At 37.4% G+C, this 14102-nt stretch overlaps 2 protein-coding genes and 1 pseudogene across 2 annotated transcripts; all 3 read left to right on the top strand.

The window, feature by feature from the left end:
- The first annotated feature begins 1140 nt into the window (after positions 1 to 1140).
- On the top strand, positions 1141 to 2589 carry LOC111334760 (lysophosphatidic acid receptor 2-like). Its single transcript, XM_022940566.2, has one exon. The coding sequence runs from the start codon at positions 1324 to 1326 to the stop codon at positions 2194 to 2196; it is 873 nt and encodes a 290-aa protein (XP_022796301.2). The 5' UTR covers positions 1141 to 1323; the 3' UTR covers positions 2197 to 2589.
- A 370-nt stretch (positions 2590 to 2959) lies between these two features.
- LOC148718602 (melanocyte-stimulating hormone receptor-like) lies at positions 2960 to 4472 on the top strand. The gene has a single exon (XM_088741460.1). It carries the CDS (start codon positions 3172 to 3174, stop codon positions 4018 to 4020), a length of 849 nt encoding a protein of 282 aa, XP_088597586.1. The 5' UTR covers positions 2960 to 3171; the 3' UTR covers positions 4021 to 4472.
- A 430-nt stretch (positions 4473 to 4902) lies between these two features.
- On the top strand, positions 4903 to 7855 carry LOC148718601 (sphingosine 1-phosphate receptor 3-like; annotated as a pseudogene).
- Positions 7856 to 14102: the final 6247 nt, after the last annotated feature.

The following is a 14102-nucleotide window of genomic DNA, read 5'->3' as shown; positions in this document are numbered from 1 at the left end:
CGAAGGGGCAAGCTCGCGCGTCAAGAGTTTTACTTCCAACCTTTTTCAGTATGTTGAAAGAAATAAACGAATTCTACGGATGATGTGTGGTATTTTCTAATAAAACAATTATTTATCTCAGTTTTGATGTGAGTGGTGGATATCTACCTCCACTTCGGTGAATGATTGTTGAATGAATAATCTATACCGAAATACTGCTATCTTAAATTGTTTATGATAAGCACTCCTCAATTAGTTGTTACTGTGCCAAGGTGCTACTTCAGGGCGAAAGTGATAAGAGTTATAGAGCAAAAATTTATATTTTTCACGGACCGTTCATTATTTACAGCCTTTCGGCTTTTTGGTGATGAGAGTTGAGAGCCACTAAATGTGGCAGTCAAGCCAACCTCGTTCCCAGCCTTCCCTTTCTCGGGACCTTTATGTAAACAGCTCGTCAAGGTAATTTACAATAACTCCAAGCAGGTAATGCATAGATGTCCTTTGCCTCCGGTCCATATATTCATTATTCATGTGTATGTTTTGTGCCGTCAAACAGCTGCGTCCGAGATATGAATGATGGATGTTATTAGAGAGGCTTTTTTGGCTTCGCTCTCATGCAGGATGTGGAAGCTTGCAATAGCAGGCCCAGACTCTGGATTTGATTAAAATCTGAAAAAGGATGATTCGCAACTGCAATTATTAAACATTCCACTGATCCTATAGCTACAAAACAAATGTAGAACCTCTTGACGTTCAAGTTCATCTCAACAAAAGTCAATCTAGTTTTGGTTTGTATAACAATCATGATATGTATTCTCCAACTGTAATTTGTGAATGATAGAAAACTCCAAAATTGTCAATCATCCACTGATATTACAGTGTGCCTTCTTTGCTCACTTCACTCACTTAAATTCAGTTTCCTATTCATATTTAACAGTCCTTTCTAAAGTTCTTAAATAAAAGATCTAGTTTTGGTTTTTATAACAATCGTGACATATGCTCTCTAATTATAAACTGTAGATGATAAAAAAAAGCTCCAAAATTGTCAATCATATGTTGATATGACAGTGTCACAGTGGTTTCTGTGCTTACTTCAGTAACTTGAATTCAGTTTCCCACTCAATACTTATAGTCCTATCTAAAGTTATTATATAAAAGAGAGCGGTGTAAACATTGCGGGTGGTCAAATTATCCTTTCCTCGATATCATTTTCCTAGATAAGTTTCACAGCCCCATGAAGTGCGAATGCGTCTCGCTCACTTTCCATGAAAAATCTTGAAAAAAGTGGCAATTCGCTGTGCAGGATTAGTCAATTTTTTAGAAGGGATTTTTCAGTGTTGGAGAATGTCTGATACCTCTGATATTGTGATTTTATGCATAATCTGTATTGAGTCCTTGGTTATTTTCATTGGCAATACTTTCACTATATTTGTATTTTGGAATAACCGTAAAAAATTGAAGCGCACCGCCTTTCTTCTAATAAACTTGGCTATTGCAGATCTTCTTGTCGGGCTCATTCAAATGATAACAATGGGAGGACATACCATCATTCTACGACAAATCCAAACCAACAGTACACGAGCAAGCGTTAAATCAAGAAAATGGATTTTAACCGCGCCACAAGTATTGTCACCGTTTGCATCAATACTTTTCCTTGTGCTCATCTCGCTGGAACGAGCATATGCTCTGATATGGCCGCTCCACCATCGAGTAGCTAGTATGAGAGGCTATATTTACAGCGCCATTTTAACGTGGCTTGCTGCAATAGCTCTTCAGACATTGTATTTGTTTGGTGTGCACTGTAACGTCTTGGATTTTAAACATGTGATGATTGCTCTGTTTTGCATTGAGGCTTTATCCCTGATTTTAATTTGTGTCTGCTGTGTGATAATACGAGCTAGACTCAGTTCCAACGGATTAACGACAGTTGCAGCCTGGAAAAATTCGCTGGAACAGAACAAGAAACTCTCTAGAACATTAATTACTGTGTCAGCTGCCTCTCTTGTCTGTTGGGGTCCGAGTAGCGTTGCTTTCTTAATTTTCCATCTGACTTCCAAGACATATCGGCCGAATGCAATTATTTATAGTTCCTGTATTCTTTATCTAGGCAACTCTTTGGTGAATCCTTTCATTTACAGTTTTAAATTTCCCATGTTTCGAGAAACTTTACAAAGAATAAGACTAAAGAGGACTTCTAAACAGTATAGAGTCAGTTGAACAGCACAGGCCTTTGAGCTTCTACTTCTCGAAGAAGAAATCGCGGAAACAGAGCTATTTATTGTTCTAAAGAAAGCGAAGTATAGTTCTAGCTGTGTGATTCCTATTCGACCTTTTCATCTCGTTAATATCTAGAAAACTAAAGACGTAGTTGCCTTGCAGATGCTGTGAATCAGAAAAGGAACTATGGTTAAAAAATGTAATTCGATTCAAAAAGCCTTTTTCGCCATTTTGAAAAGCACCTGGCTGTATAGCAGAAAGGTGATGCAAACTCAGGAGCTAAAATCTATGAACTTATTTTTGAGAAAAAGATGAGTATACACTTTGTATAATTTATTTCCCTTCATGTTCACCTATGTGCAATTCATATACTTGAATAAATTTAAAACCAACTGTCTTTGAAGTTATCATAGTGGATGTACACTATGTGGAGTTGCAAATGAAGTCAAGTTTGCCTCCTCTCATGTGTTTGGTGAAAAATTCTGCAAAATTTCCCTTTGCTTACCTTGCGTTTTGAGAATCATAAAAAAGCTGCCTATTTATCTTTTTTAAAAGGTCAATTTGATTTTGCTCGATGTGCCAATTGTGGCATATGTTTCGTAATTACTTTTTTCTAAAAGGTAAAACTATTAGTATTGTAATGTTATAAGTTTTTTTTATTAATCCCTTATGTTTACTTTGCGTTGTCTACATTGCGCCATTTTTTTCTCTTGTGTACCCTGCTTATATAAGACACTTCAACTTTTAATCATCTTTTTCAGAGTGACATCCGTTTACTAATGGTCTTAAGCAAAATTTTTGCGATAAATAATGACTGGATCCTGCAGTTTGTATAATTGTATTTGCTTTTTTTCTTTTCTTTCGTTCAAGTACATCACACAAGGGGGTGTATTCCTTCTTATATAAAGTTGTGCCCCACAACTGATGAGCTGTTATTGAAAGTTGGAATTTCCGTGATTACTTTGCAGTTCAAGCATGCCTGACAAAAGCGTTGTCGTAATTTACGGCTTTATTTTGCTTGAATCTCTTATTATCTTCTTGGGCAATACTTTCACCGTCTATGTGTTTTGGAAAAACCGAATGAAACTGAAGCGGACCTCCTTTCTTCTCATAAACTTGGCTATTGCAGATCTTCTTGTTGGACTCTGTCAAATAATAACATTAGCACGATTTTACATTCTGCATTATATGCAGACTAACAGTACTCTTACTGAGAGTGAATTGAAACAATGGCTTTTAGATGTGCCTCAACTATGTTTGCCTTATGCATCACTTTTCTTCCTTGTGCTTATAACGATGGAGCGAGCGTATGCTCTGATATGGCCTCTACGCCATCGTGTAGCAAGCATGAGAGGTTATCTTTACAGCGCTATCTTTGTGTGGGCTGCTACAACAACTCTTGGGGCACTACTCGCGCTAGTTGTAAAATTTGAAATCCTGGAAATACACCATTGTATGACTGCATTATCTTGCATAGCTTTTTTCTCCCTAATTATGATTTGTGCCTGCTACGTGGTAATACGAGCTGGACGCAGTTCCAATGGATTGGCGACAGTTGCCAACAGGAACAATTTACTGAAACAGAACAAGAAACTCTCCAGGACTTTGTTTACTGTGATAGGTGCCTCTCTTGCCTGTTGGGGTACGAGTAGCGTCGCTTACTTTATTTATTATCGGTGTTCACGCTGTTATCCTCAAACTGTTCTTTACGGTTTTCATATACTTTATTTGGGAAATTCTTTGATAAATCCCATCATTTATAGTTTTAAGTTTCCCATGTTTCGGCAAACTTTAAAACGAATAAGACTGAAAAAGGCTCCTTAACACTGACTACAGAATCAGTTGTACAACACATGCTTTTGACCTTCAAAGAAGAAATCGGTGTTTATTGAGCTAAAGAGAATGAAGTGTCATTCTAGCTGATTCTTATTCGACCTTTTCATCTCGTTAATACTAGAGTATACTGATGATACAGTCGCCTTGCAGATGCTGTGAATCAGGAAAGAAACTATAAATTAGATATGTAATCAGATTTAAAAAGACTTTCCTGCCTGTCTGAGAATTACCTGCATGGCTGGATGGCAGAAAGGTGACTCAAACATAGGAACTAAAATTCTTTGAAATTGTTATTGAGAAGAAGATGATTATGCGTTAACTTAGTAAGTGTGCATTGTAGATGAATTACTTGCGTTCATGTGCACTTATGTGCAACTCATGTATTTTAATAATTTTGAAACCAGCTGTCATTGAAGTTATTAAAATGAATGCACAATGTAGTTGTTGCAAATGAAGTCAAGTTTGACTCTTTCAATGCTTTTGATGAAAAATAATACAAAATGTTCCTTTGCTTGCTTTTTCTTTGAGAATCATAAAAAAGATGCTTACTTATCTTTTGAAAAAGTAAATTTTATTTTGATCAATGAGCCAATTGTGGCATATGTTTCGTGATTATTTCTTACTAGAAGGTAAAACTACTAGCATTTCAATGTTATAAGTTTGTTATTAATCCCCTCTGTTTACTTTCCGTTGTATACACTACGCAAGATCTTTTCTCTTGTGTACCTTGTTTATATAAAGCACTTCAACTTTTAATCATCTCTCTCAGAGAATGAGATCCGTTTACTAAAGATTTCAATCAAAATTTTTACCAAAAATAATGACTGGAGCCCGCAGCTTCTATAATTGTATTTGCTTTATATTCTTCTTTGGTTTAACTACATCACATAAAGGGGCGTATTCCTCCCTATACCATGAAAATTCTGCCACACAACTGATGAGCTGTTATTGAAAGTTGGAAATTTCGTGATTACTTTGCAGTTCAAGTATGCTTGAAAAAAGTTTTGTCGTAATTCATTGCATTATTTTGCTTGAAACTCTTAATATTTTCTTAGGCAATACTTTCACCGTATTTGTGTTTTGGAAAAACCGAAAGAAAAAGAAGCGGACCTCTTTTCTTCTCATAAACTTGGCTATTGCAGATCTTCTTGTTGGACTCAGTCAAATGATAACAACTGGGGGGTTTTACATCCCGCATCAGACTAACAGTACCCTTAGTGAGAGTGAATTAAAACAATGGCTTTTAGCAGTGCCCCAACTATGTTCGCCTTTTGCATCAGTTTTCTTCCTTGTGCTTATTTCGATGGAACGAGCATACGCTCTGATATGGCCGCTACGCCATCGTGTGGCAAGCTCCCGAGGCTACCTTTACAGCGTCATCTTTGTATGGGCTGCTGCAACAACTCTTGGGGCAATAAGCTTGCTAGTTTTAAAGCTTAAAATGCTGGAGGTAGGCAGTTGGTTTGCTGCATTATCTTGCATAGCTGTTTTCTCCCTGATAGTAATATGTGCTTGCAATACGAGCCAGACTCAGTTCCAATAGACTAGCGACAGTCGCCAACAGGAACAATCCACTAGAAAAGAACAAGAAACTCTCCAGGACTTTGTTTATTGTGATAGGTGCCTCTCTCGTCTGCTGGGGTACGAGTAGTGTCGCATAATTCATTTTTTATCGTGTTTTGGTCGTTTTCCTAGACCTGTTCTCTACAGTTTTTCTATATTTGACTTGGGAAATTCTTTGTTGAATCCTATCATTTATAGTTTTAAGTTGACTATGTTTCGAGAAACTTTAAGAACAGTACTAATACTTAAAACTTCAAAACGAATGAGACTGAAAAGGACTTCTAAGCAGTAGAGAGTCAGCTGAAGAACACAGGCCTTTGAGCTACTAGTTCTCAAAGAAGAAATCGCAGGAGCAGAGCTATTTATTGGGCTAAAGAAAACGAAGTGCCACTCTATCTTATTCGTACCCGACCTTTTCAACTCGGCAGTGAATCAGATAAAGAGCGGTTTTTTATCGTGACAGCTGCCTCTCTTGTCTGTTGTGGTAAGAACGTAAGTAAAAGCTTTGGTTAGAGAGGGTAACACACGACAGTATGACTGGCAAACTAGTGGCCCTCTACTGGGGTCCGACTAGCGTTGCTTACTTTATTTTTCACCCGAGTTCCAATTAAAATCCGATCGCAGTTATTTACAGTTTTTACATTTCTTATTTGGGCAAGTCTTTGGTGAATCGATCATTTACAGTGTTTAGTTTGCCATGTTTCGAAATTCTTTACAAAGAATGAGGCCAAAAAGGGCTTCTAAAGAGTACAGAGTTGAACAGCACTGGCTCGTGATCTTCTAGTTCTTAAAGAAAAAATCTTGGAAAGGGAGCTATTTTAGGTCTAAGGAGAGTGAAGGTCATTTCTAGCAGAAGTTTTCATGTCAGACGTGCACTAGCGCCTGCAAGACTAAACATATTCTCATTCTTAAGTAGTTTGTCCTCAACCTTGGTGAAGATTTTTTATTACTATTATTATTATTATTATTATTATCATTATCATTATTATTTCTTTTTACGATGAGTTCCGTCGATGGTAATCGTAAGGTTTTTTTACTGACCATGGTAAGGATCCAAGAAGAAGAGGAAGAAGAATAGAGGAAAATCTTATTGCCATTCTTTAGTGCTCTTCGTCTCAGAAACAAATCTTCCCCGTCATTGTGTCTTATCAGTACACCGGTTAAAACAGAATTTGCCTCTATTTACTCACACTCGCCAGCCATTAAAATCTTTTAGATGATATAACTTTAAAACCAGCTCTTCTCTAAGTTATTTTAAATGGATGCACCTATATTAGATGGAATTGGAAATAAAGGTGATTTTGATATCGTAAGTCTATGTGCGGAAAACCTCTAGAGATAGTCTTTTTACTTTAAAGAGTCATAATAAAGCGCTTATTCTATTTTTGAAAAGATCGATTTGTTTTCGCTGAAGGTGCCATTTTGGTTCATGTTTTTCAGTTATTTAATATAAACGCTAAAATAACTGACAGTGTTATGTTATCATTTATTTATGAACCCCGGCCTTATTTTAACGAAGGGTTGTATGCACATGACCAATAGGAATGCACCAAGTCTTTTCTTAACTAAAAATGTTGTGTACCTTGTTTATATAGGAAAATTAATTACATTTTTAATTATCTCTTTCGTAAAGTTAGATCCATTTGTTAAAGGTCTTCATAAAAATATTACAGATAACTACTGGCTAGAATTTGTAACGTACGTCTCTTTAATGCACATGCTATGGAGTTTCAAATGAAGTCACGCTTGCCTCATTCAATATGATTGATGAAAAATAGTACAAAATGTTCCTTTGCTTACTTTTAATTTGAGAATGATGAAAAAAATACGTGTTTATCTTCTGAGAAAGTAAATTTGATTTTGATTCAGATGATGTGCCAATTGTGGCATTTGCTTTGTAATTATTTCCTCCTTGAATGTAAAACTAATAGCATTGCAAATGTTATAAGATTTTTATGAACTCCTTATGTTTACTTTGCGTTGTATATACTGTCTAAGATCTTTCCTCTTGTGTGTGTTGTTTGTATAGGAAACTTACAGTTTTAATCTCCTTTTTCAGAGAGTCTAGTCCGTTTACTGAAGGTCTCAATCAAAATTTTTACCATAAATATTGGCTGGAACCCGCAGTTTGTATAATTGTAGTTGCCTTTTTTACTTCTTTTGTTTAACTACATCACATAAGAGGGCATACTCCTTCTTTTATGAAATTCTGCCACACAACTGATGAGCTGTTATTAAAATTTGTCAAGTTACGCGATTACTCTGCAGTTTAAGGAGGCCTGATAAAAGCGTTGTCGTAATTCACGCCATTATTTAGCTCAAATCTCCTAATATTTTCTTGGGCAATACTTTTTTCAGTATTTGTGTTCTAGAAGAACAGAAAGAAAAGTAGATCATCAACCAGAACTATTTCCTCGACCTCATTGCAACACTCTGTCTGTGAGCAAGGTTGGTCCACATAGGCTCTGGACAGGGGGTCAGACATAACCATATTCTCTCCTTTCTGATACTTTACATCAATGTTGTATCGCTGAAGGCGCAACAGCATCCGCTGGAGACGCTTTGGGGCAGAAGCAAGGTCTTTCTTGCAGATGGCTTCCAAAGGCTGGTGATCTGTTATAACATGAACAATGTCTCGGCCATAGAGGCGGTGGCGGATCCTGGGGGAGAGTCCGGGGGGTCCGGACCCCCCTATCAGACCCGACGCTTACAACTTTGAGAATGAAATTCTTACATCAACAGGATCGTATATCAGTTTTTAACTGGCTGATTCTTTTAATTAATGAATCCAAGTAAACGGTAAGCGGCCAAGGAATTATAACGCGCAACCGCGACTGGTTGGTGGGAGGGGGTGTGGGGGGTGTTGGGGAGAAGTAATTTGCCTCAAAAGAGTCGAACAGTCGTTTCTGAACCAAAGTTTGGACCCCCCCCCAATCAAAAATTCCTGGATATGCCCCTTTAGAGGTAGGTATCAAACCTCTCACATGCAAAAACTACTGAAAGGCAATAAATGCTTTATACGCTTGAGAGGCCCAAGCTTCTGATTGATTTTCCCAGTTAGGTGTTCAATATGATTAGACCATGTGAAATCCGAGGATATATGTATACCGAGGTATTTAAAGATGCGAACATTACTTATACTATGATCTAAAATTGAAACAGACAATTCTACTTTGTTTTCGCGTGTCCTTTTACTACAGATAAGCATGCATTTAGTTTTGTCCAAATTTAAAGTCAGTTTGTGATCATGAAGCCATTTCGCCACACCTAGTAGATCGTTATTTAACTTATCACTCAACTCCTTTGAGGATGTACAATAGCAATAAATCCCAGTATCGTCTGCATAAAGTGACGCGTAGCGGGAGTTAAGCACATTTGGCAAGTTAATTATGTGAATCGCACACAACAAAGGCCCTAAAATGCTACCCTGTGGCACCCAATGCTGTTATGTAACAATCGAGCGACGTACTCGGCAATTGTTCACGTTTGAAGAAAACAAACCCTTCGTAGTTTCATTCCGAGAAGGAACGCAGCGCTCTTCAAACTTTTCCAAAACTTTGTCGATTTTAAGAGCATGAGACGCATCCTCCCACTGAAAGGTTTTGTACACTAGTGTCCAATCCCTCTTTGCCAACAACGTTTAACAAAGAAGCAACACGAACTTCATCCGCCTTCCTTGAATGCCAGCTGCTAATTCATAGAATTTCCACTCTCGGGGAAACAATTTCCAGTTTTCACCTCGGTGCAAACGGTCGGATAGATTCAGCGGAGCAGGAGCTTTGGCAGTCGTGGTGGCCATGTTGTATAAGAATTGAACGCAGACTATAACCTTTTCTGCCAGCTACCAACCGCGAACAAATCGTTGAAAATTTTCAGGAAACGTAGCAGCAACTGTCAACTCCGAAAACGGGTTAAAATCTCACTCTTGACACCATGTTATGTTTGTAGGGACACAACAAATGGCTCAGGTAAATCAAACAATAACATAGTTTTTAATAGTCCATGAACGAGCCGAGCACTTGGGAGCGTGCCGGGTCACATGACCATGACGTAAATAACAATGACATCGTAACATTCAAGTCATCTTCGCCAAAGGTAACTAAATTTAAAATCATTGGTTTGTACAGAAAAGTTGTTATTGAAATTTTTTATTCGAAGAAAACTCATCAATGTTCGTCGTGTTTTCTATGAAAAAGTAAATAATGCTAAAACGCTTTTGTGGACCATTCCAGCTTCAAGTGATCATTGTCATCTCTGACGGTTGGACAAATACTCGAGTGTTATTGAAAGCAGAGCCTCGGTACACCATTGGAGGTTTGCGGAGTACTATTTTTATTAAAACAGAGTTTTAATTTGATGCTACTCTTCTTAAACCACTTGCATCTGTGTTTTAAACAAACTGAGGAAAGTGGCAGTTTCAATGCTTTGGGCAAAGACAGTTAAGCTGAATAAAGGCCTCCAAAATGGAAGCGTTTTTAGAATATTACAGAGCCTTAAGGGTATCGGGTAGATTTTATCGTGACACTTCCAAAATCTTTCAAACTTTGAACAATGAAGACAGTTAAGACAGTAATGCCGACAAAGTTCTCATTTCACTCAATTAATCCATCTTCCAGGTCAACTATTATATTTCAGTTCTAAGTCATCAAATCCGCAGTGTGAATGCAGATTTTTTTCTTAGAACATTCGTGCCACTCAACCAATCAGATGAAACTTGGTCTACAAATTGAGTAAAGAGGCAATTTACAACACCTTTTTGGAAACTTTAATTCACAAGAGATAACACTATTACACAAAGGATTTCGCCAAACTGTTAGCTATGCAATAACTCTTTATGCAGAACCGAAATGATGTTTTTCAGCTAAATAAGAATTTTTTAACAACCAATGTTTAATTCAGCCAAGAATCTCAAGAAACCAGTGGGAAATGAAGATTTGTCTAATATCTTAGGGGCGTTTTTTTAATAAAACAATTATTCCACTCGCGCTTGCTGGATCAAACGCGCGCTCGTGGAATAATTGTTAAATATAGCGCCCTCTGGCTAGGAGAGATTAGAAGTGAGATGAAGATTTTCAGATACTAGATCAAATTTATGACTGCAGATCATGCACTCTGAACATTTGGGCGAGATTCATTACGGAATCGCGCCAATTGAAAAACGTCGCACGGGAAAATGCAAATAAGCTAGAAAAGGGAAAGAGAGCATGCGTAACTTCATGCAGGTCTGTCGATCTGACTGTCAATCATGTAATCCCCCGTGTACGTCGTGTTTGCAAGTATTGTTTCTTGCTCAGACAACCGAAACATAGCGCTATTCAACGAAGAAGAATAGCCATAATCTTTATTAGGCGATATTGTTTAAAAATCGATCACATGTAAAATTATGTATTCAAGCCGAGCGATTTTTTCATAAAACTTTACCAAAATCTCGAAAATTTGAGCTAGAGAAGGGTTCTCTACTTATAGCTGAGTGTCTTTCCATACATAATTTTTTCGAAACAGCAAATTGAAAGGAAACAGATATATTTGTCAAACAACAACAAACATATGAAACATATGTGTGAACTGCGGTTATGAGACGTATATGAGCACGATCCTTCGCAGTAAAGCACTATTTGAGCAATAGTGAAAATCAGACCTGAAAAAAATTTCAGGCCTGTACGGGATTCGAACCACTGACCTCTGCGATACTAGTGCAGCGCTCTACCAATTGAGCTAACAAGCCAACTGGGAGCAGGCCATCAAATTAATTCGACATAAACCCGTAGATGATAAATCAAACAACAACAAACATATGAAACATATGTGTGAACTGCGGTTATGAGACGTATATGAGCACGATCCCGTATATGGTTCGAATCCCGTACAGGCCTGAAATTTTTTTCAGGTCTGATTTTCACTATTGCTCAAATAGTGCTTTACTGCGAAGGATCGTGCTCATATAAGATATATTTGTCTATAAGCCGAGATATTGCACGCAGAAATAAATTAACAAAACAAGTTGAAGTTGGTGATTGACTTTATTTATGTGGTGGCTTCCAAAGGAGCGATTTATTGTTTTCGGTGAGTAGTAAATACGGCTTACTCTTCGTCCTTGGTGTCGGCGTCGAATTCGTCGTCCATCTCCTCCTCGTCCGCTAGTTCTGCTGTTTCTTCCGAATAGATTGCTTCATCTTCAGTGCCGTCTAGAGTGTTAGAAATTCTACAGGTATAGATCTCGCGAAAGTGTTTTTGCTTTCATGGCGAAATTGATGGTCGAACCTCGTAAATCTGCCGCATTTCCGTCTTAACGTATTTATTCGTCTATGAGCCGAACTCAGCTATAAGCCGAGACCCTAAAGATCAAGAGAACCTCTTTAATGGAGAGCTCAAGATGTCAGCGAAACGCACAACGATGGGCCGTTACACTCCGAAATATCCGCGGCTGGATGAGAGATTACTTGACTAGTTTAGAGGGCAGGGAAGCCAAGATAAGTTTTCTTTACTAGTCGCAGATTTCAACACTGTAATATGTGACGAGTTTGTTTACCAATCGTGGGAATGGGCAATTCTGCTTGGTCAGTTTCGAAATTCTTAAAACACTTTCGCGAGATCTAAAGAAAGTTCTAAAAGAACGTTCTAAGGAACGACCACGGCCTACAAACCATCGGCGACCTGACCAAGCATTTCAACGTACTTAAAATTGCACCAGGAAACTGGACTGTTTAGTTCATGAAATGCTTTTCATAAAGAAGATGAAGCCCTCTTTGAACAAACAATCGGATTCCATACGCGCGAAACTATTTATTTAATAGTTTACATTTATGAACTCAACACACGCAATTATTTATTTAAATTTTTAAAAAACTTTTTAACTTTTTACGTTTGTCACCTTCGTACGGTATAAATTAGCTATTCATTTTTATTCTCTTCTCACTTGAGAATGATGACATGGAGTCATCGAAACGTTGTGTGCTTTTCTCGCTAATATTTATTCTTAAATGTCTCACAAAATCTAATGTCATTCGAAGAAAATGAGAAGAAGAGGAAATACAACCAGAGAGTGATGGAGGTGGAAATGGGAACTTTTACACCATTGGTGTTTGGTACAAACGGAGGCATGGGACTTGACTGTCAAAACTTTTTAAGAACCCTCACAACTAAGCTCTCGAACAAGAATAATGAACCCTATGCCAGCGTCATTTCCTGGCTACGAATACAACTTTCACTTGCCATATTAAGAACTGTACACAGATGCGTAAGAGGTTCTAGAGTTCCGTTTAAATCACGCAAGGTCGCAGAAGACTTCACCCTCGCTGTAGCAGGTCTACATCTGCACTCATAATTTTTAGGTCTTTATTATTTTAATAGTTTTTCCTATTTAGTAATGCTAAATTTTTCCTTTCTCATATATTGTAATCAGTCCTCTATCGTGAACATTAATATTAATCATTTTAAAAATTTGTAAATAATTAGATATATGGTTTAAAATTGTAAATAATTGCTATCATTATTATTAAACGAAGCGGGCCAATTTTTATCATAATTTTTGTAAATACTTTTAATGATTATTATTATTATTATTATTATTATTATTGTCGTTATCATTTTTTTTTTTCACAGTGAGTTCCGTCGATGGTCATCTTGAGGTTTTTCTATTGACCATGGGAAGGATCCAAAGCAAAGTTGGTTTTAGTATTCTGCGAAGATTGGGTTTTCATTTCGAGAATATCAAATGCTTTCTTGTTTGGTATTTTTTGAGAGTCTCATGCAAGTATTCGGGTTGGTCCCTTGAGCAAAAGGTTCAATCATCCCAAGTCAGTCGATTCGTAATCAAAACGTGCTCAACAATAGAGTACTTGACGTGACATGCAATAAGGAAAGAAAGAAAGAGACTTCTTAGTTGCACGGCTGTACAAAGTACGATGAAGAAGAAGAAGAAGAATAGAGGAAAATCTTGGTGCCATTCTTTAGCGCTCTTCGTCTCAGACACTAACTTACCCCATCACTGCGTCGTATCAGTACACTGTCAAAACAGAATTTGCCCTAATTTACTGACACTCGCTAGCCATTTAAGTCTTTTAGATTATATAACTTTAAAACCAGCTCTTCTTTAAGTAACTTCAGTCCATTTTTGACAATTTTAATATGCATAATGTTATTACGAAACCAACAAGAATCACAATTGAATCGTCTATGCTGATTGATCTTATTTTTACTACGCGGACAGATTTACGAAGCTCCACAGGGGTATTCCCACTTGGAATTTCTGACCACAATCTAATTTACGCTACCTTGCGTCTAAAGAATAAGAGACCGCGACCGCGAGTCATCAAAATTACAAACTTCAATAAAATGGATTTAAAGAACTTCAAATTCGACCTCGAAAATGTACCGTTTCATGTGACTGAGATATTCGACGATAAGAAAGACTGTTTGTGGGCTTGGCAATCTCTGTTTAATGATATTTGTAACGATCTTGTTCCATAGAAAGAAGTTAAAATGAAGAGCCAGGCACCACCATGGAT

Source organism: Stylophora pistillata, chromosome 12, assembly GCF_964205215.1.
Source record: "Stylophora pistillata chromosome 12, jaStyPist1.2, whole genome shotgun sequence".
NCBI lineage: Eukaryota > Metazoa > Cnidaria > Anthozoa > Scleractinia > Pocilloporidae > Stylophora > Stylophora pistillata.
Note: the sequence above shows the minus strand (reverse complement) of the source record. Positions and strands in the feature narration are given on the sequence as shown.